General features: G+C 41.2%; 5 protein-coding genes across 6 annotated transcripts; 3 read left to right on the forward strand and 2 right to left on the reverse strand.

Moving 5' to 3' along the window:
- Positions 1-682: 682 nt before the first annotated feature.
- On the reverse strand, positions 683-3,273 carry LOC139640061 (calcium-independent phospholipase A2-gamma-like; the record flags this gene model as incomplete). Its single annotated transcript, XM_071514225.1, has 2 exons — positions 3,222-3,273; positions 683-1,856 (listed from the first exon to the last, which is right to left on the reverse strand). A coding segment is annotated over exon 2 (990 nt), but the record flags the coding sequence as incomplete, so codon positions are not given.
- Positions 2,237-2,755, forward strand: akap14 (A-kinase anchoring protein 14). Its single transcript, XM_071514287.1, has one exon. The coding sequence runs from the start codon at positions 2,237-2,239 to the stop codon at positions 2,753-2,755; it is 519 nt and encodes a 172-aa protein (XP_071370388.1).
- Positions 3,274-8,715: 5,442 nt separating the features above from the next.
- On the forward strand, positions 8,716-10,526 carry avpr2l (arginine vasopressin receptor 2, like). The gene is made up of 2 exons (XM_071514255.1): positions 8,716-9,538; positions 10,400-10,526. Exons 1-2 carry the CDS (start codon positions 8,716-8,718, stop codon positions 10,477-10,479), a joined length of 903 nt encoding a protein of 300 aa, XP_071370356.1. The 3' UTR covers positions 10,480-10,526.
- A 2,958-nt stretch (positions 10,527-13,484) lies between these two features.
- LOC139640070 (THAP domain-containing protein 5-like) lies at positions 13,485-16,384 on the reverse strand. Of its 2 annotated transcripts, none has more exons than XM_071514244.1 (3): positions 16,218-16,384; positions 15,660-15,846; positions 13,485-15,193 (listed from the first exon to the last, which is right to left on the reverse strand). In XM_071514244.1, the coding sequence occupies exons 1-3, from the start codon at positions 16,301-16,303 to the stop codon at positions 14,390-14,392; spliced, it is 1,077 nt and encodes a 358-aa protein (XP_071370345.1). In that variant the 5' UTR covers positions 16,304-16,384; the 3' UTR covers positions 13,485-14,389. The 2 variants fall into 2 exon arrangements, with proteins under 2 accessions (XP_071370345.1, XP_071370338.1); XM_071514237.1 differs by having other exon boundaries at positions 15,654-15,846.
- Positions 16,385-17,079: 695 nt separating this feature from the next.
- LOC139640096 (dnaJ homolog subfamily B member 9-like) lies at positions 17,080-19,491 on the forward strand. Its single transcript, XM_071514265.1, has 3 exons — positions 17,080-17,148; positions 17,539-17,785; positions 17,959-19,491. Exons 2-3 carry the CDS (start codon positions 17,569-17,571, stop codon positions 18,465-18,467), a joined length of 726 nt encoding a protein of 241 aa, XP_071370366.1. The 5' UTR covers positions 17,080-17,148; positions 17,539-17,568; the 3' UTR covers positions 18,468-19,491.
- The last annotated feature ends 3,023 nt before the right edge of the window (positions 19,492-22,514 follow it).

Consider the following 22,514-nt stretch of genomic DNA (forward strand, 5'->3'; position numbering starts at 1 on the left):
AATTCTATTCCAATCACAAAGGAGGAGATGCAGATAAAGAGAAGCAGACGAGTTAGAGAAGGATTTTTAAGCTTTGAGACAACTGAGATGTGGATTGTGCAAAAGGGACTGCAACTCAATGTCAGGAAGATGACTAATATTTGGTACATTCATTAGGCTATATATTGGAACTGAACAGTAATATTTTTCCATCCATTTCCAAACTCTTTGTGGAATTCCCAAACTTTTGAAAACCTGTAAATTGGAATTATCAAATAGATTTTCCATGTTTCCAGATTTGCAAGGAACACTGTTACATTGAATTGCATGCCCTTTTGCACAATCACTTCCTCCATTTTCTCACGGCTTAAAAATCCTTTAGACTGTCTCCTCCCCTTCACCTACATCTCTCCTGAATGACTGAAATGGATGTAATAGGTGAAATCATAGTAAACAATAGGCTAATCTCTATAAATTCAGAAACCACCAACAGTCCAAAACCCAAACAGTTCAGTGGAAATAGACAGAAGCATAGATGTTCTTATCATCTTGTTTTTGAGTTGTTGTTTTTTTTGTCTCACTTGCACTTATTGTATTTTCCCCTTTTCTTTCTGTGTTTTGCCGCCACTTCACTTCTGTGTTTTATCACACTTAACTAATGATTGCTGCCAGCACTGGATTAGAACCTACATGAGTATCCTACCTTCTCTCTTTGAGTCAGCCGCAGTTGCTTGGCCTTCTCTGTTTTCTCCTCCTCACTCTCTGTCTTCTCCTCTGGCTTCTCACCGGCCTCTTCCACAGCGGACGACGGAGACTTATCTTTCTCGGCTGTTATGCTTTTGGAATCGCTTCTGAACTTGGGGACCAGTGGTGCGATGTAGCTGCCGACGAACGCCTGGACGCTGGGCCGAGGGTAGGACAGATAATGGGTGAAGCCTTTCTTAGGGGAGGTAGAAGGCACAGGGGCGGACTGAGCCGCACTTTCTGTTGCAGAGGTATCTGAAGAGGGGATCTCTGTCGGAGGGGTGACATTCTCGGGGGCAGGGGGAGGGGGAGGAGAGGTAGTAGCTGTTTCAATAGACTTAGCCTCTGCCACTGGAGACAAAATAGGAATGTGGTCTTCGGTGCTCTGAGGTGCAGGGTCGAGGACAGGCTCAGAAACAGGAGCTTCCCCTTCACTGTGCTGCTGCTGCTGCTGCAGCCTGTCGTAGTCGTCGTCCCACTGTGTGTGTGTGCTGGTGCCAAAGTAACTGTTGACGTGCTGAGCCAGAGTGTTGTAGGTCTCGTCCATGTTGGCTGAGAGAGCTGCCGGGTGAAACAGCTGCAAAGTCTGTTTGGCCACGGTCGAGGAAGAGCTCGCTGCAGACGCACTAGCCGCTGCCGCTAAACTGGGTTTGGACGTCTTGGTGGCAACAAAAGGCTTTTCTGTAACTCGCTGCTGTTGCTTGTCCGACTCTTCCTCTAGTACTTTCTTCTGGTCTTCTTCTGGTTTCATGGTGGTTTCGCTGGCTTCAACTGGCGTGGCAGTATCTGTGTTGTTGGAGGCTACAGGCTCTGCTTTGACCACAGCCTTGTCCGCATGGGCACCTCCAACCATAGCACTACTAGGCTTGAAGCGGGAGATCTTGGAGATGAGGTCAGTGCTGCCAACCGCCTTGGTGACGCTGTCCAGCGTGGTCCTGATCCGCGACATGCGTCTGCTGGCTCACAGGGAACATCAATGGTGGGTTGAAAGCTGTATAACAGTAGTCAGGCCTACGGACTATGCTTGCGGTGACCATGTGAAATAATGTACCATCCTGGTAGGCAACATCCCACAGGCTACAGTGGGTTTCGTAGGATTTTCATTTGGGTGGAAAATTCTGGTCCACTGTTATCTGAAAAAAAAATGGAATATAAATAATTTCAAGAGATAGTCAGCACAGATAATATAAAAAGAAAGAAACCCCCTTTTATTTTATTGGAAATCAATGTGATACACTGTAAGTGAAAAGAGGGCCAACAGAGGGCTCCATCAGCCCTTCTACCCATACTCCCCTTCCATAGTAGCCATAGCAACCTCCCAAAACAACAACACTGGATATTTAATGCTTACTTCCACAAAATAACAACTTAAACCCTTCAGTCTTTAAAAGTACTGTACACTGATATTTTCATCACCTTTGCAAGTTATTGCTGAACAGTTGTGAAAGGAGGGCATTCGACTAGATCTCAGATAACAGTATCTCATGCAGCAGAGAGATAGAGAAAGGGCAAAATGGAAGAAGATCGACCGCCATCCAGTCTGAGTGCCACAGTGGATGAACTTGTAAACAACGCGCTGGAAAGAGCACGCCTTGCGGTCATTAAGACGTTAGAGGATAACCTTCCCGACTATGAGACAAGAAATGTCAACTGGGTCACTTGCAAGGACTTCACCGTAGACGTGGGAAAGCAGCAGATCGAGGAGTATATGCGCACCTGGGAAGTGCATCCCGGCTGGCTTTTCAGTCTGGACTTCCTCCGGACAGACGAAGAGGAGCACCACACCTTCCACCACTATCGGGCCTGCTGGAGCATCCCGACCCCGCGGAGGCCTATTCCCAAGGGGACAGTTTGTGTCTACTTCGTCATCGACATATCCAAGGCGAAACCCGAGACTTCACCGGTGGAGGTGTCCTTCGTGGTGGAGTCCAACAAGCTGGTGCACACGCCAGGGAAAACCAGGTTCAGAGAGAAGTGGTTGACGGACGTCGTTGAGAGCAAGTCTTTGCTCTATAGCATACTGGACTTCTAAACAAACTTAAAGCTATGTAACAGGATGTCTGCAAGTTTCATCAAACATGTTAGCTAAGACATTTCAGTTTCAGTTCAAATGAATTATAAAACCAATTTCGCTACTGAAATAAGAACTGCACAAACTGCATATACTTATCAGAGCAGGTCCCATTTGTCACTGGAAATGCTATAGAACATCAAGGAAACCGCAACATTTTCAAGACCTCGGAATTAATTTAGGATTTAAAATGCTTTATTTAAACATATTCAAGACATGAAAGCCCCTTCGTTTCGATGCGTTTTAGGACCTACACACACCCCTGTATTACAGAATACACCGGGCAGGTGAAGCTAGCTAGCTAGCCAGGCATTTGCCAATGTGCCCACTGAGCAACAAACTCATATTAACCACCAGTCTAGCTAACAGCTGGATATCACGTTGTCAGTTCATGTGATGCCAAATAAAACAATTGTCATCATCTTACCTTACGAAACACGGGCCCCTTTTATCTTATTGAAACGTTTCATTTAGTGTGGTGCCGCCTAGAAAAAAATAAACAGGAAGAAGAGAGGAAGTGACGTAACGTGCACCGTAAGATTTATTTTTGACACTAGATGTCGGCAAAAATATCTTTGGGATAAGATGTACATATATTTTTATTGCAGAGTGAGAAATAACGATTAAAATATTGACATCCAATATCAATAGCATGTACAATATTACAAATACCATTTTATAGCCCTTTACACTGAGGTCAGTCTGAATACTGTTACTTAAAAGTCACCAGGTAAGTTGACTATTTCAGCACCATGGAGAGCAGCACTTGCATACCATTGTCACACTGGAATTTGAGTTTTGTGTAAAAGTCACTGAATTCCATGTAAAATATGCTATTGTTAATTTATTCCTATGACCATTTGTTTGTAGAACAGATTACTATAGCTAGAAAACAGCAGAATGTGTCTGCATGAGGCGTTTAGGTTTGCAAGATCTCAGGCAGGGCTGTTCTTGGCTTGAAGTAATCAGTGATTTCACACAGACTTCATGAAGGCAATGGCCTGTTTACTTGGGTAATATGATGAAAAACGATTTTAACTTCCCATGGTCTCAGTCTGTGTCGATTTCAGTTAGCACCTATAAAACAATGACTCTGACTCACATTATATGAGAAAGAGTAACATCTGCATGATCTTGAAAATGTGTCTCTGAGCAGCAGGATGCCTGAATGCCAGAATTCATATCCATGGAGGTTGTATGATGCCATGCAATTCCTATTACAATGCACTATGAACTACATACTCATTAATTTGATTCTGTCTCCCTCCCTCTCTCTCTCTTTCTGAACACACACACACACTTGTTGTCAATCATCCCCAGTTGTGCAAGGCATTTGTTCATAAATTGCTGGGCGTGGGGCGGCACAGCAGTGTTACAATGAGCACAGGGCACAAATACATGAACATAATCAGCAGTGGGAATGCAGGCACAGCAGTTCACATGCCTATCATCTAGCAGGCAAGAAGAAACAGACTGAATCATAGCCTGCAAAAGTTGTGTTATATAAGATCACCTATTATTCTCACGTGGGCTTGATTTTCGTGGCACTCCAGTGCACTCCAGTGCTGTGTGAACATACCGGTGGGTCAGGTGGTAATGATAATCATACGTCTATCATTCCTCAGATCCAGGTAGGTGGCTTCCCTGCTAAAGGTTAATAGGTGTGGGAGTGCCTGTGTGGCTTTTCAAAAGGGCCTCATTCATGTGGTTTCTTAGAAGTGAAACACCTACCCGTGCAAAGTGGTCCACTTAAAAAATCACCTCTTTTGATAGAGCCATAAAACACCTCCATGCAGCTCCACAGACTCCTCAAATCTCTGGAAATATTCCACAGTCTAAGTCAGGTTTGAAAAATTGTATAGTGAGTGTAGTGTGATTATATGTTTTATGTGCAATATTGTGTGATTACCCAGTGTATTATGTGTATTTCCTTTTTAAAACTGAGTTGCTTTGATGCATAACAAATCCGTATCGTATCGTATGGTAATTGCAATATGGTAGTAATCATGGTCTATGCATAGAAAATAGAATAGTCATAATCAGGTCATAGTAAAGCTCTAAGAAAAGAAAGAAAATAAAAATATAAGAAATATAAGAATATGGATCCTCTGTAAAAGAAAAAAAATAGTGCAACAAATTAGTTTTAGTATTTACTACACTATGTTATTTATAATATAATAATAAAGAGTAGGAATAGCACTCTCTCAAGCTACTGAAGGTGCCAGTGTGTTTCGTAAGCCCCAAAACAGACACAGCAGCCTGCAACTCTCTCAGGTAAAATATGAACTGCCCTGCTGCTGAGCACAAACAGCTTCTTTCCACTTTACCCCAGGCAAGAGAAACCTGTCACACAATGTTCGGAGTGGGGTTACCGGTGGCTGTGATGGACATAACAGCATGCTGCAGGAGTGACAACAAAAGCACACACTGTAACACCATCACCTCTCAATGTGAACACCCTACCATCACCTAGAAATGTAACATGTTTCATTTGTTTTGTCAGGGGTGAAGCGTGATAATGTTATAATCTCTCCTTTTGTATGTCTCACCTCCATCATGGTGATTATGTCCCTTGTATCCATTGGTAACCGCTCTCCACACGTTCCGTGACAGGCCTCGATTGGTTGAATTGCTCACGCTAAGATACGCTGTTCTACACGCTTCAAAAATGATTCGGCAGGAAAACTCGAGACCCAAGACAATCTATCCATATTAAACCCAACTCATACCCATCTCATAGGTGCATTATGCAGCTCAGTGAGCAGAATGTGCAATAATCTTGGATTTTGTACTGATAAACGACTTTTTATTGTGCTGCATGAACTATTGACTCCTTGTCTGGTCTTTTTTTCTGTATGCTATATGTAGTTTCTTATGTGCTTTTAATGGGGTTTCATGCAGTGAACACAGCCAGAAATATAAACAACCTAATTTATTTTCCTTGACAGCCTTCAATCCACCTCTGTTTCAGCTGTCAGGTTTGGTTGACTGAATGTAATGAATCTCATTAACAAGTCTTTTAGCTATCTTGATTTTATTATTTTATATAATTGTGTTTTAGAAAACGTGGTTGAGTCTGGGTGATTCTGCCCCATTGATTGAATTTACCAGGCTATAATGGTGGCACTGTGGCAGAGTAGCTGTTGCTCAATAAAGTTACATCAAATGCTGTCCTATTTACTTCGGTACTATTTCTTCTTTTGAATTACCCACTTTCCTTATAAATGCTTGGCCTCCCTTACTACATGTTTTAGTTTACTGACCCCCCCAAGATTAACTATGATATCATTCTGCCTCCGGTCTCACATAATGACATACTAGAAAATATAATTACAGTATTTTGTAATTTCAGTATAAATGTCAGTTGACCATCACAATTGCTTGAACCATACTGAGTCTAAAAAACCCTTGCTAAATTAGCAAAGTGGCCTTTACATTTAAAGGGACATACTCTTCATCAAGTGTTGTCTTCTGGTCCAATCCTAAGTAATGTTGAGACAAAAGATATGTTTGTGTCAGACTGTGAGGCAATTGTATTCAATGCACTATTACATCACTCTACCTCCAACTCTTGTTCACCTCTCCGCTCTAACATTTTTACCTCCACCTCTGCAATCAAATTCTCAGAGGCGTTTATTGTGCCATTACTATCAAGGCCTCCCCTGAAAACACTGGTGAGGTAATCACACATGTTCAACCATTCTTGACTTGGAAAAGCTTAGACCCCTTACTCAAAACACAATATATCTTATGGAACCACTACATTATTGTCTATTGAGGCTACTGTTGGTGGAGAAATTGGTTTCTCTATCTCTGCTTCTACGATGCATTTCTCCCTGTATGAGTGTTGAACGTCGGTGCAAAATGGCGGCTCTAGAAAGAAGCCCTTGCTCTTTGATTCTGAGGGACTGACAACCAAAACCTGACATTTACCGTCAATGTTTTAGATAGCGGACACATTTTCTGCTATCAAATTCCATTGTGGCTGCATCAGATCATCTACGTTTGGCCAGTTATCGGTGGGAATAAGAAAAATACCCCACCAAACAGCAAAATGGGCCCAGAACTGCAGGGTGTTGAAATGTTTTGGGGTGGATTTTTTCCTTTACGGTAACTAATGACCTCCTTTTAACAGTGGATACTAGAGAATGTTTGATACTAATGCTTTTAAATCTTAATGCAACATTTGACACAGTAGATCATGTTATTTTAATTGACTGCATTCGGCACTGGGTGCCATGTCAGGCTCAGCACTGAGCTGGCTCAGATCCAATCTTTCCCATAGCGCCTTCTCTGTCCTGAAAGAAAATTCATCATCTTCTCAGTAATCATCACCTGTAGAGATCCACAACGCTCAATTCTGAGCCTCGTCCTCTTCTCTCTCCACATGCTCTCCATCAGCAACATCACTCAGTAAACATAATGTCTCTTTCCGTTGCTAGGCAGGCAATATTATTAAGGATTGTCGCATAGATATTAAGTGCTTGACGTCTCAAATTTTTTACATCTCAATCTAAATGAGTCCAGTCTATCAGACTCCAACACAGTGGACAGAAACTCAGAAGTGATTTTTGACAGTGCCTTGACTTTTGAAGAGCAGAGAGGACGGAAACTGGAAACTGAGAGAAATATAAAAAAAAAAAAACAATCAATTTTTATCCTCTATAGATTCAGAGGAGGTCATCCATGCATTTATATGTTCTTGTTTAGACTACTACAACCCTGTCTGCTCCTCCCTCAGTTAAAAGTCCCTCTCTAGTCTCCAACACATCAAGAATGCAGCAGCTAAGATTTGAACTGGTGCCCAACGAAGAGACCATATCCCCAATTTTAGTATCGCTGGTTATGATGTAGATTCTGATTTTAAGATTATATTGATAAAGTTAAGGCTGAGTCTGGCCCCTAGCTACAAAGCAGCTTGTTTAATCCCCTAGTGAGCCACAACACAGTCTGATACTCTTGGTCAGAGCTCTTCTGTCCTGCAGTCTCTGCTCAAGACTACAGGTGACTAAAGGTGCACTTTTGCCATGCATGTACTGCTGCATATGTTTTATGTTTTATCATGCTTTTATTTTATTTCTCACGTGTCTTTGTCCTTTTTCTACCATGTTTCTCACATGTTCTTATGTGTTCTTTTTGCTGAATGACGCGAGACTCGTTATCAATAATTCCAATGCATTTTTATGTAAATGGCCAGAGGAGCTTAGGCTAGCTAATTAATCTTTTAAATCACTTTTTAAAATGCACTTTATACCTTTATATTTTGTAATGTTTTATTTATTTGCCTTTTTATCCTTTTAGATGTCTCTCTGTAAAGCACTTTTTAAACTCTGCTTTTAGATACTACAGTATGTGCTGTATAAATGTAGTTCCATTATTGTTTTGTTGTGACATCATGGTATTTGTATCAGTTGTGTGTTTTCATTGTGAATCCTGTCTGCACACCAAATTTCCAATAAAGTTTGAATCGAATCAAATGATGATTTGAGATGCTTGTTCCTAGTCAGGTGGACTTGACACTGCGTTTTAAACATAATGTCACATAGGATCAATATGTGTTATTCAAATGGGGAAATTTCGTGTTTTGGAAGAATGGATGGTTGTTGTGAATGTTATTTTGAGCAACACTTTGTGACAAAAGTGTGTCTCAATTGATACACTAAAGTACAGGCCAGACACTGTCATTCAGAACAGAGTGGATGGTCCTGCCTCTCCTACAAATTGATGGCCCCCACTTATCAAAGCAGCTCGTTCGGCCAGAGTGAAACACTTGTTGCTGTGGAGGAGGAGGATTTGTAGGACTGTCTCTGGGCCAGCATGGCGTTAATCAAACATCTCCAAAAATGTACCGGAAAATAACGTTAATTGAACCCAGAAGTTACAGCAAAATCGAAGGAAAGGAGGGAAAAATTAGCGCTCAAATGAATCACAGCGGCAACAACACCGAAAAGCCAACAAAGGTGGATGGAGAAGTGCATGGGCGTTTTGCGCTCATCAGAGCTGCAGTTCTGGGATTGATTTTCGTGCTTGCCACGTGTGGGAATCTGTTCTTTTTAGGCACACTTTGGAAGAAGCGAAAGAGAAACACGAGGACCCAGCTGTTCCTGCTGCACATGTGCTTGGCGGATCTGGTGGTCGCTTTCTTCCAAGTCTTACCGCAGCTCTCCATTGAAATTACGCACAGGTTCAGAGGCACCGACTTTCTGTGCCGGTCCGTGAAATACCTGCAGGTGGTCGGCATGTTTGCCTCTACATACATGATAGTGGCTATGACCATAGACCGCTACCATGCGGTCTGCAAGCCGATGGTTTCCTTCTTCAAGGGCTCATTTCGGAGGTACCTCTCCATCGGCGCGGCGTGGCTGGTCTCCCTCGCCTTCAGCACACCGCAGCTGTTCATCTTCTCTCTCCAAGAGGTGGAGGAGAACCAGTACGACTGCTGGGCAACATTTATTGAACCGTGGGGGAGCAGGATATACATCAGCTGGATCACTCTGTCGGTGTTTGCCCTCCCCGCCGCCATTCTACTATATTGCCAAATAAGAATATGCACAAGCATCTACTTCAATATGAAGAGGAAGGCGCTGCAGGCGGGACGCACGGGCACCAAGGGGGTGTCCAGCGCGATGCTGAAGACGGTGAAAATGACATTTGTTATAATAATGGTATACACAGTTTGCTGGAGCCCGTTCTTTGTTGTCCAGCTGTGGTCTGCCTGGAGCCCAAGCAGCGCGCCTACAAAAGGTTAGTGTGGACATAGGCTATTTGAATTGAAAGCATGGCATCATTGTACTGTTTAAAGCAGACATTCCAAACTTCTTCCAGTATCCAAACTCCAGTATCCAAACTCACTCAGAATTGCATAACTGTCTGTATGGAGAGTGAAACCTAAAAACAAAAGTCATCCTTATCCATTCTCTCATTGTGCTGACCTCTAGTGAATTAAATAATAGTGAAATATAACTGTTCCTCATGTTACTGGAGGACTTGGGGATGCCAAGATCACCTCTAAAATGAGTGTAGCCTACTGAGCCTGTGTGTGGGGAAATACCACTCAGAATTTAAGGTCTGATCAGTATTTATGAAAACGGACAGCATTCTTAATGAGCCAGAGGAAAAATATCCTAAAATGTGATGTGATTTTGGAGTATAGTCTGGAATAGTCTGCTGATTTATTATCATTGAACAAGACAGTTTGTTTATTCTTTTATGTCCAACCTAGCTTTTTATTCAAATAAGGTATCAGTTCTGCACCTTATGCCCAGAAAATCTGAAGAATGTCTCAGCCACCTTTCCAATTCTTTCTTTATAGCGCTGCACATCAGACAGTAGTTTACAGACCAAACTGCCTCAGTGCAATCACTTATTGTAAAGCTTAAATGTCTCCTTGATGATCTACATTGGTGTCATTGTGTATATGAATGAATGAATGAATGAATGAATGAATGACATTTTATCATGCCAAATTAATGGCCCATCTCAGAGATTAAATGACACAGTGTTTTGCAAGCCCTGGATGACCCAGTGTATATTTGTGTTTGTTCACATATTTCTCTCTCTCTCTCTCTCTCTCTCTCTCTCTCTCTCTCTCTCTCTCTCTCTTAGGTCCAGTGTTTGTCATCATCATGTTGCTTGCCAGTCTCAACAGCTGCACCAACCCTTGGATATACCTCTACTACAGCTAAAATAAATAAATAAATAAATAAAGCCAGAGCTGCAAGATGTAACAGAGTGAAACACAGATGTTTCATGAACATGTCTGTGGATGAAGATGTTTGATGGTGACAAACCCAAAGCACAGAGAACCAAAGTTCCATCACTGATGTTGTGTTTAAATCTATATCAGCATAAGCGTCGTAATATAAAACTACCACAACTTGTCAAACAAAGAGATCACACTCTTAGAGGGTTAGAATATGGTTAAACATTAGTAGACAGTTGACAGATGAGTCATATATGATTTGGAGCTCAGAATATACAGTATGTGTAAAATAACAAAACATTGGCAATGGAAACCACAAGGAAAGAAACAGACAATCTGCAGACAATACAAATGACACAGCGCCTTCATCTTGGATCCCTGCATGACCACCCTGCACCATATTCAGCTCTAGTTTCAGCTTTCTTTATCAAATTAACAGAGAGCAGAGAAAGATAAGTTTCATTGAGAAGAAACAGAACATCTGATGTCAGGAGGACTGACGTTACAGGATGATTTGTAAAAAAAATACTTCAAGAGGACTGAAATTTTATGATAAAAAATAGAAGTTTACCTGATGAGTGTCATGCCAGTTCGTCTACACATGTGGGTTCCTATTACTGAAGAGGTTGTTTTGTGGGTTGTGAATTCCTGTTGGCCTCATGCAGTATTTGTGAAGTACAGTTTTGCCAGTTAAGTGTAGCTTAAGTGTCAGTGTTCTGAATAATTGTGTATTAATTCAGCAACCTCAAAACATATTTTCATATCTTGTTTTCAACCTCCATTGGCATCTCAAATTGAAACATTTACCAGAATAAACTAATCGGCACAGTGACTTAAAGTGTGCATATTATAATTAACTAACTAAGGCTTTTGTGATTGGCTTTTGTTTTACTACTACTTTGTTTTTACTTTACAATGTGCAATACTGTCATTAATACAGCACCTAAGGATTATAAGATAATAATAAACCATAAAAAAAAAAAAAAACAACAAACATGAATACATTTGAAAGATATAAGCCTGATTTTTTTTATACTATACACAATCTACAGAGACAAATATTGTTGGCTACAAATCATCTACAAATCCACGCACCCATTTGATTTGTTTTTGTTCTGTTTGTTTGTTGGTAGGTTTCTTTCTTTTGTTTGTTTTGAGGTGAGATGTTTTTGTGTTTTTTTCTCTCCTGCACAAACTATTTATTTAAATCTTTAATTTCTGGTTGTATTACTTTGCTTCTATGTATTATCACTGTGCAAATAAGCAAACTAACTAAACGCAACACCGAAAAAAAAAAAGATACTGTACCTGATCTTCATTATAATAAATCAGTAATGACCCTCCATTAGTTACAGTATCATCAAGCTCCTTTCCAACATACCTGCAACAGCAAGGGAAACCTGTTACTACAAAATACATCTAATTTGTTTCTACTGCACAGATAAAAAAAACAAAAAAAAAACTTTTCTTCATTGCACCACCTGAGTAGAATTGAAGGCAGCTGAGCTTTAGTAGATTTTCATCTTTTAAATCACTTCTCAAAACTTACTTTTATCATAAGGCCTTTCTGTAATCTTTGGCTTTATTCATTTTTTCCAGTTATTCATCTTTCCCTGCGGCGGGGAATATTGCTCTGTTTTATTGATCAATATCAATTTTTAATTTTGTTTCTGCTTGGTTGCAAAGCACTTTGTAAGTTTGGCGAGTGTTATTACTACAGTACACTGTACTTTGAGATCAGGATCTGGTCCCCAGAGCCTCCATTAGTCCCCTAATGCACTGAGATGGCACTTTGCTGTCACTCAGAGATGCAGAGCTACACGACTACAACAAAGTTGTTTCATTAATAATTTTGGGAATCCGTTCTCTTAATCGTTGATAGTGCAGCAGAACCCAGTGTCATTCATCACCAGGGAAATAAAGTCGCAAACATAACGTGTCATCCTGCAACCTTTGCAAGTGATGAAACACCCTGGAGTCATTTGAAACCATATTTTATGTACAAATCCTTTCCTGAGTGCAATCCATCATTTTGTGATTTAGTCTAGATTTATTCTAAACCAATTTATTCTGCCTGCAGTCCACACATTTTCCTATTAGCAAAGACTCTCTAAAGTTTTTGTTCAAAGATGAGCCCACAGGTGCACACACACACACACACACAGTTTGGAAGACAATGAAAAAAGGGTAGCAAATTAGAAATCATTGCATTTGCACATACAAACACACAGAAACGCCATTAAAACAATGTAATTAATGGGCATTCCCTTTTCCAGACAAGAGAAATTGTGTGTGTGATAAAGCCTTTCAGAGGTAATACACTGACACCAGGCTTGTTTTTCTCATGTGTCATGAATGATTTTGAATGGGAAAATAGATACGGTGCATCTTATTGGCTGCAGATTTGCACTGCTCAAGAGGCAATCTCAATCTCAATCTCAAATTTCCATCAATGTTCATCCATCAGATATGGTTTACTAGCAGACGATGATGACACAGTGACAATGATGACAGACAATGGATTCCTACTTTCCTCCGAAGTGTGGGTGGGAATAGATGTTTAACATTGTTTCACCAATCCACTCCACATTGTACCACAAATTCTTTGCCCAGGCTTGCGAAGGTGCAGACAGCCTGTGGCGATTTCCTTTCTAGACAGCCATTTCAAACAGGATTAGGCATCACAGTTGGACAACACACTTGTGACTAAATCAGAGCCTAAGGGTTGAAAAGGGGAGACAAATCATAGGCCTACGGCTGGTCCCATTTCATGTCTTCATGGGAGATATACAGTACATACTGTATATACAGTATATATACAAAATCACCATGAATGTGGTGAACGCAGACATATTACCCTGAGAAGCGATTATAGAAATACATAAAGGATTTATAGTATATTTTATAAGTGTGTTCTACATTAAAATATCCACATTGGTGTAATGTTTTATGTTTTTAATTTATAGCAGCATATTTTAGACTTGCCTAGGATTGCAGAATAACAGGTTGGCACTGGAAATCAAGTGCAACATAGAAATACATGAGCTTGCAAGGACATGATTGTTAGTGATTCAAGGACACTGTAGTCTGCATCATTACAACTGTGATGGCTGCTGTTGTGGCTCTCAGAAACATTGACGATGTGTGCTAACATAGTATGAAATACTGCTCCAGTCAAGTGAATACCTCAGTTTTAGACGTAGTGATTTTGTCAACTGTGTATCACATCAAAATTAAAACTTGATGTTTCAGACTTGAGGCAGTATATTTACTGTTCAAATAATGAATGTCATTGACACTGATAAAGTCCACTGACTGATGAAATAACACATAATGCAAATACAGTACTAGCTAACTGTAACAAAAACAATTTTCATGCACAGGTTTTCATACACAAGTTCAGAAAATGATGATAAAATACAATACAATAGGCTGTCTATTTGGCTGCATTACTTTAATAAAAGCACAACAGCAGAAGACCAATAAATAAGTTAGGAAATGTATTAGTGACATCTGATTTCCATTCATGAAGAAACCGTAAGGACACAAAACGGCAAGACATGGATACAGAAGAGCTGTAACAGCAACAAGCCACTGAGAATCAATGCTTCCATTAAGATTTGAAATGCTTTCTATGAAGATGGTCACACAGTGCCACCATGTGGAGACATCCAGAAGATGAGAGTTATAATTGAAAGATGGAAATATGTTGTTTTTTTCAATTGTCAGTAAGAATAATTCTGTGAGGAATAGAGTAAAATACGTTCAGAAGATGGTAGCATTAGTGCAACATGTCTGTGAATGTGGCTCACTGTGAATCAATAGCAACAACTAAAATACAAGCACATCCCCAGTCTCATTCAGGAGTCCATAACTGTCAATCACTTGCAACATCAGAGCAATATGGATGATATATAATCTTCTAGCACCTTCTGCTTCTCTTTAAAAACAGCACTGTCCCTCTTCAGGTGTATTATCTCGCTCTCCAGAGTGCGGATTTTGGCCACAGTGCTCTCCTCCCTGCGGTCCAGTTCTAAGATCTTAGCATGCAAACTCAAGATCTTACTCCAGAGCTGCTCTTTGTCCGTGTCCGGTCTGCAGTACGAGTGCTCGTAAACACAAACGTGCTCTCCCTCGGCGGGTCCTCTGTCCTCCAGGACGCAGTCTGCAGATTCCCCCTTGATTATTTCCACAGGAACAAAGCTAAAAGCCTGGCCCAATGCTGCTTGGAGGGCAGCCGTGTCCACTGTGGCCTCACCGTCGGAGAAGGGGCCCAGCGATTCGCAGCACAACACGGTCACAGTTGGGTCCGTCTCCCCTTGGGATTGGAGGTCGTCACCGTGGGACAGCGTAAGGCAGGACGCCGTTAGCATACCGCTGTCACCTGGCAGCTCACAAGCAGCTGTCTGAATCTCTGAGAGCAACGCCTCGCTGAGTGACACGTTAGAGGAGGCGCCGGTGTCCGAGACCAGCGGCAGTCCAAACAGACCTACTTGAATGGGATCTGTCATGTCTCCGTCTTCAGAAAGGAGGTTGTTTGTTGTCGTGGTTGGCTGCGCCGCTTTGGACGTCCTGGTCAAAATGAGCGGCCTCTTATTAGGAGGGGAGTCGGACCTGGTGGGCTCAGTGTCAATGTCACATGTCCTGCTTTTGGTTCTGGGGTTCTTTTTACTGGTGGGGACTTTTTTCTCACCCTCCTGAGACAAAAGAAAAGGAGCAATCATTGGAATGGGATCATCATCTGTTCATGCAAAATCAGGTATCCACATAAAAAAACAGTGGGGAAAGGTGTTCTAAGGTAGCACAAAGATTAATCAAAAAAATAAACAGATAGGAAGTAGATTGAATGCAAAAAATAAGTTCATTAATGCTCTATATAAGCGCACAAATGAACAAAAGCAAGCTTTGAGTTTGAATAGCGTTGCATATAGCTGCATGTATATAAGTGTTTTGTGTTCATCACTTGCTCACTTATGTGCTTTTGTTCATTTGTGCGCTTACATGGAGCATTAATGAACTTACTTTTTGCATTCAAGGTACTTCCTGTTTATTTTTTGATTCATGCAAAATCAGCAAGCACTAGCACAGCGCTCAAACAGATTACATGTCTATAATGGAGCTTTGATGGATGTTTGAAGAGGGAAACAGAAGACAGACCCATACATCTTGCAGGGAAGGGAAAATGGTGGGGATGGCGGTGTTCTTCAGGTAGCGAATACCCCATCGGATATCGAAGCTGTCCTCTGTGAAGTGCTCGCTGCACAAGTACTGATGGCGACTTGGGGTCCACTCCTCTCGCTTCATGTTGTCCACCCATCTCTGTAGCCTGGGCTTGTCTTGCAAGGGGAAGCTTTGAGGGACAAATAGGGGAAAATTAAAGCAAGACATTGGTTTGAAACTCAAACTGTTGAAGAGTCTCAATACAATTTCAGTGCTGCGTTGTTATTATTTTTTACTCCACATTCCCTCTAGTCACTAACTGCCCCACCCCCTTGTCCCGCAAACAAAACAATATTTAACACCTCATCATAGTTGCATTGCGTTTACTAGCGAGCTATTTCTGACAAAATGCTATCCTCCTACTACTATTCCTTTAATACTGCTTTGACTAACGTTGGATAGCTAGCAGTGATGATAGCCAGTGCGGCAAAATTGGCGCTACTAGCTAAACTAAACAAACATTTCAGCTCAGAGACACAGCAGAGGAAAAAGAAAACATACGGATAAAAGCTAATTCTCTTGTTCTCTTGTTTAGATGCCGTTCCCCCGCGGTTTCTGCAAACTTTAACCGCGCAGTACCGAGGCATATCTAGCGAGAAACGACATGAAAATGCATTAGACAGGCAAGTTTGTGGCTAAAATTTTGAAAATGCACAGCATACACACAAACTGTTACTTCCGGGTTGTGGTGGTCAATGCAGCGGACGTACCGTCACGGCACACTCGGCAACAGTGTCCAAAGAGCTTACATTTACATATCAAGATAGTTCACATCCTATTGCAGCCTATGGAAAGCCCCCGGACCGACGTGAGGGCGGGAAATTATCTTGCGCTTGCGTACAACCGTCTAAATTTATAATGGTCAGATTAGTTAGCAGGAGGATAAACAAATATGGATCAGGATAGCTACTGCTACTGCATTAAGCAGCTATTTTATGCAAACACAACATGAATATTCATTACAATTATCATACATTACCATTACCATACTACACACATGCTAAAGAATATTTTTGACTAATTCGAAGACATGCCTCATAGCCTAAGACCTAAGATCTTAAACATTATGCTGTTTGGTTAAATGAAATAATCCCTCGCAGTAAACGCTCGCCTCTCAGCAAAAAAAGAATAGGTCTAGTTTGTGTAATATAGTTTGAGCGAAGGCGGAAGTAAGCAAAGGATATAGCTCTCGCTCTAGAACCTCCTTGCTCTCGCTTCGTCTGTATACGCGAGAGCTCCCCGTGCTCGTTGTATCCACCAATCACATTGATCTGAGTCACTGGGTGAAGAAACGGACCAATGGCGTTGCGAGTCGTGGTGTTACAGCTCAGGAATGCGACTCGTCAACATTTGCTAGCTTTCGTTTCCAATCAGCTGGAGCAGTCGGTGGCTGATAGAAGTATCCCCGGGGTGTTTGTCACTGCGACTCCAGGTAAGCACACCGTTTTTATTTGTTCGGAGACGCATTACTTGTTAAGAGTGTTTCATTTGCCTTTAGAGCAACACCGCAGAGTGTAAATAACAATGTTTTGACTGGGCTTCCCCAAGTCGTTGCCCTGTTGTTCTATCAAAACAGTGAGTTGGCATTGTCAGAGTCTGACGTCCCTCTGTTAAGCTAGCTAGCAACGTAACGTTAGCTGTAGTAAAACGTCATGTAACCTTTATTCTGGCTGTTCACAGGTAATTTTGGAAGTTTTTGTCCAAGCATTGACTTTGAAAATCAGCTTTGAGTGTCTTTATAGTGCGTAATGTTCGTTTTTCACATTCAGAGCCGTGTGAAAGTCTGTTAGTTGAGCTGTCAAACTGCTCTCTCTCTCCACAGCGCAAGGGGTGAGGTGAAGAAACCACCAGTATGGCCACAGCCCAGTCCGTGCTTCTGCTTGCGGTGTATATTCTGCTGATCACAGAGTTCATCCTGGCTAAGAGAGACTACTACGACATACTGGGGGTGCCTAAAGATGCCTCTGAGCGCCAGATCAAGAAGGCTTTCCATAAGCTGGCCTTGAAGTATCACCCTGACAGAAACAAGAGCCCGGACGCCGAGTCCACGTTCAGAGAAATAGCAGAGGGTGAGTGGATAGTGTTGTCACCATTTGATGGAGGCAGATTCTTCCTTATTGTCAAGCTTGTTACATCAGGCTTATGTGTATGTTGTAGCAAGTTGAATGATCATTTCTTACTTATCAGCCTGTCTACGCACCAGAAACAATGAGTGATACCTGTTTTTTTTTGTCTTTGCCAGCCTATGAGACGCTGTCGGATGATAAGAGGAGGCGACAGTATGACCAGTTTGGTCACGGTCCCTCACCTGGGGAGGGCCATGGAGGAGGAGGAAGAGGCAGTGACAGCTACGACTTCCATCAGCACTTCCAGTCCTTCAACTTCAACTTCGATGACATGTTCAAAGACTTTGAACCGTTTAGTCACCAGCAACGACACCAGCAACAACACCACTTCCACTCCCACTCCCATTCCCACGCCCACGCCCACGCCCACGCCCACCAAAAGAGACAGTTTGACAGCCACCAGGAGGCCATGAACAGGCACAAGAGACAGTTCCAGCAGGGGGGCTTCGGCGGAGGAGGAGGAGGACTCTTTGATGATGTGTTCGAGGACTTGGAGAAGATGTTCTCCTTCGACGCGCACAGCTCCAGGACTGGGAGCAGGTTCCAGGGCTCGGGGAAACAGCACTGCAGGACAGTGACCCAGCGCAGGGGGAACATGGTGACCACCTTCACCGACTGCTCCTGAGACTCGTGAAACATCAAACTAAGCTCTCTTGGGGACACTGCTGGGTTTAAGCTTTTAGTTGTGGTTTTGGAATTGAATGCTAATTTATCACTTGGTGGAAAAGAACATGATTTTGTGTGGTTTTTGTAATTTGCTGTACGTAATTGCCTCTAAGAACAAATATCTCAGTCGGGCTGATACAATAGCTGCTTCCAAGCAATAACTCGCTCATAACACAGGAGTAGGTCTGTGGTTATTTTGGATACCTTTCCATTATTTAGATTTCCAGTTTAATTTTGTTTACTTTTTATCAGTGAAATGTTCATCATTTTCTGATGTGATAATCCACCATTCTCAGGTATGGCCTAATGTTAAACAGTCATTTAAAGTAAAAGATGGATTTTGGTTTTCTTTTGAGAGCAGGGAAGCAATAACATTTGACCTGAGATCTGAGGTGACATTGTGAAACACTCATTCTGCAGCTATTTAGGCCATGCTCTTGTTTTTGTTCTCTCCACAACATGCATAAGAACGTGTTGCTGAATGATAATGTCAAACCAAAACAGACTACCGAGAAATCTACTTGGTAAAAGTTTTGTAATTTTTTACCTGAGGATTTTATACCCCTTGGCATTCATTCATTAACATAAACGTAGGTGAAAATTTCACAGTATTCAATAACCGTAACTTTTATCCATTCAGATTAAGAGCACTTGTTGGATTCAGATCAAGAGTTGGATTTTGCTGTAAAAGTGGAAGTTCATATCCCCAGAAACGTGTGTAAGTTCTCCATTATCAACTGTTACCTCGTTTTAGTTTCTTCCTGCGGAGTTGCATCTACCTTTTATAACGTGCAATATTTGGCACTTTTGCTCTTCATGTTGCCTATCTTTCATAGACAGTGCTGTATAAATGTCATTGTCTAATGTCTGCACTTTTTGTGTGTGTGTGTGTGTGTGTGTGTGTGTGTGTGTGTGTTGAGAGAGAGAGAATGCCCTGAATGTTGATTGGTTGCTAAATGTTTGGAGAATGAATAAATACTGTCTAGAGCAAATGCTGATTTTTTTTTTGTGTCTTTATTGGGGGGAAGGGGAATGCAAGAAACACATTCAAATACTTAATCTCAATCACATTAACTATTGTTGCAGTTAATATGTTAATCATAACTAAAATAATTTTCACCTGCACATTAGAATATTGCCTGTGGGATGAATACAGGATAAAACCTACATTTCCCTCAGACCAAACGCTCCCTAATGCAAATGTAGTTTGAACCTGAATATTCAAACCTCATGTCTTTTCATGTTTTCATGTTCAGAAATGTTAACAATTATAAGCTGATGAAAGTAAGGTACAAGCAGTGTGGTTGTTGCCCAAAAATGCAGTGATACACTCGATCATCAGTAGTTTGAACACATATAAATAAGCTGATGAGGGAAATGTATAGTCTTTGGCTTTAGCTCTCACTTTTATATTGTGTGAACACTTGTAGAAATAAGATGATGAAACAGCCAAAACTCAGAAATAGCTCAATAGGATAAGCAGCTGGTTTATCTATCACTAACTAGATCTGTTATTGCTAAAAAAAAAACAGTCTGCAGTGTCTTGAACATGACTGGTAAAGACACTGGCTGACAAAGCACATATACTGGCTCCTATAGGTCGTGCCAAACAAATACAGATATGTACATACTGGCTCCTACAGGCAGTTGCTAAGAAATACATGACAACAGACTACTGTCCTGGCTACTGTCAGGGGCATAATACATACTGACTTCTGCAGGCAGTTACATAGACGTGTGCAATATGCAGACACAGATACTGCTTGTAATTGACACAATATGTGGAGAGACACGTAGTAATACGTAGACATGGCATACATACTATATAAAATGCAGATAGAATACACTTTGAGAAGATACAAACAGGAGTAAAATTTTTTCACCGATAGGTAGGCGGTGGCTACTTGTGTTTCTAATGCACTCATCATGAAATGGCAAAATATTTCCAACATTTTTAAACCTTGACATGTTAGTAAAGCTTCAGCTGGGCGTGGCTTTCTCTTTCATAACCTCCTCCTGTTGGATCTGTGGAAGGTCGGGAGCGGGGCAAGAGCTTTTTATTCTTTACTTGGAATGTTGGCTTTCAAAAGTTGTTGGTTCAAGTAAAGGCTTGAACCAACAATTCTGAAAACCTTCATGTAACTGTCCAGGGCTTTGAGCCACTTTTCTGTTTTCTGAGAGATTTTCAACCTTACCTCTAGATGCTGGCTGGTATCAAAGGCAGGACCTCAGCAATGTTGTGTGTCTATTTATCTCAGAGGGCTCAGTTTCTGAACTTGTTCTCTCAAAGTCTCTGGATAGTGGCTCTCAAAAAAAGAAAATAACTTAACCCTCCTGTTGTGTTCCGGTCGAATTGGACCGATTTACAAGTTTTCTCTCTGAAAAATGTAGTTCATTTAATATGATTGTCATAAGGTTCCATGACTTTGTCCACACAGGGCATCTGAACACTCAAAATAAATTTTGATATTTTTCATTAAATTTTGGGTGTTTTATTTAACTTTTGTACACCTGTTGTGTTTCCGGTCAAAAATGACCGGTCATTAGAAATGAATGGGTGAGACTACAATTAGTGTATAAAATTGAGTTCAGGCACATGACCATTCATCAGATGGGCACACTTCCTCTCCCAGACTCCCACATGTATGTGTGTTTGAGCACACACACACACACACACACACACACACACACACACACACACACACACACACACACACACACACTCCTTACTCCCCTTCTTGGCTTCCATGGCAACCCCCACGGGAACCTTTCCCCAGTAGAATCTTTCCCCAACGGGAACCACACCTGTTGGCATTCTCACAATCGCAACATTGTTTCAATAATATATTAAACTTTTCTCACAGCTCTGGTATATAAACCTTTTTTACGCCTTGCTCACAATTCATTCTGTGGCAACACAATGACCAAACAATACACTGTATGTGAGGCTCTTGATCTTATCTTTGATCATGACACTGGTGAGGAGGAGAGAGGCCAAGAAACTGACAGTGAAGATGCAGTAAAGTTTTCATGTGTAGTTTTGGGCATATGTCCTTTCTTTACTAATAAAATCATACCGGTCAGTTTTGACCAGGAACACAACAGATGTTATTTTGTGCCACTATTTAAAAATTCAAAACAAATGTCCTTGTTAAACTTTGACACAAAGTAGTCTGTCATAAATAGCACAATATGTTTCATCTGAGTATTTGTTATAGTCAAAATAATCCATACATTATGTTTTTTTACTCAAAAACGAGTTGAATGAGCTCAGGTCAGTGAGGCCTACAGGCCATAAATAGCAAATAGAAGTTCAAAACTTGTAATGTTCACAAGAACTTAAGTTGATAAAAAGATCTAACACAACATTAGGTTATAATATATGTATTATTATGGATTTATAATCAGCTATAATGGGGCGGTCATTTTGGACCGGGAACACAGAATTAATTAACATGAAACGAACACAAAGAACTGCGGTTGTGAACCACAATCTCAAAGGGCTCTTGAAACAGTTTATTCCTCTGAGCTACTGATTCAAACTCCAGCTTAGCTTGTCTGAAATCATTCCAGTTTCCTCTTAGTGCTGGATCTGTAACTAAACATACAATCTGCTGACTTCTGACTAGTTGCGGATCTTGTTAAATCAGTCACCCAGAGATTAAGGCAACATAGTGTGTATTAACCCTATAACGCCAAGTGAATCATATTTGATACATGAGTTTTTGAGACCTCTACATCATCAGTGTGATAGGTTTTTCCTGAAAAACCTGATGTATACAATCAGATACATGCAGTGCACAGATAATCTACCAGGGGGCAGAAGGCATGCCCCAGAGGGCCTTCAATTGAGACATCCAAAATGGACGCCGTCAGTCAGTGACCCAAATGTGATTTTGCAGGGATATTTTTGCCAATTTTGAAAATGTTAAGGTAAGAAAAATATTCAAATTGTTACTGATACTTCAATATGAATATCTACTGTATTGATGCAACGTATAATTAC

The sequence above is a fragment of the Centroberyx affinis genome, unplaced genomic scaffold (assembly GCF_046629955.1).
Source record: "Centroberyx affinis isolate AG114_WGS23_722 - 3 ecotype Tasmania unplaced genomic scaffold, CSIRO-AGI_Caff_v1 ptg000284l_1, whole genome shotgun sequence".
Lineage (NCBI taxonomy): Eukaryota > Metazoa > Chordata > Actinopteri > Beryciformes > Berycidae > Centroberyx > Centroberyx affinis.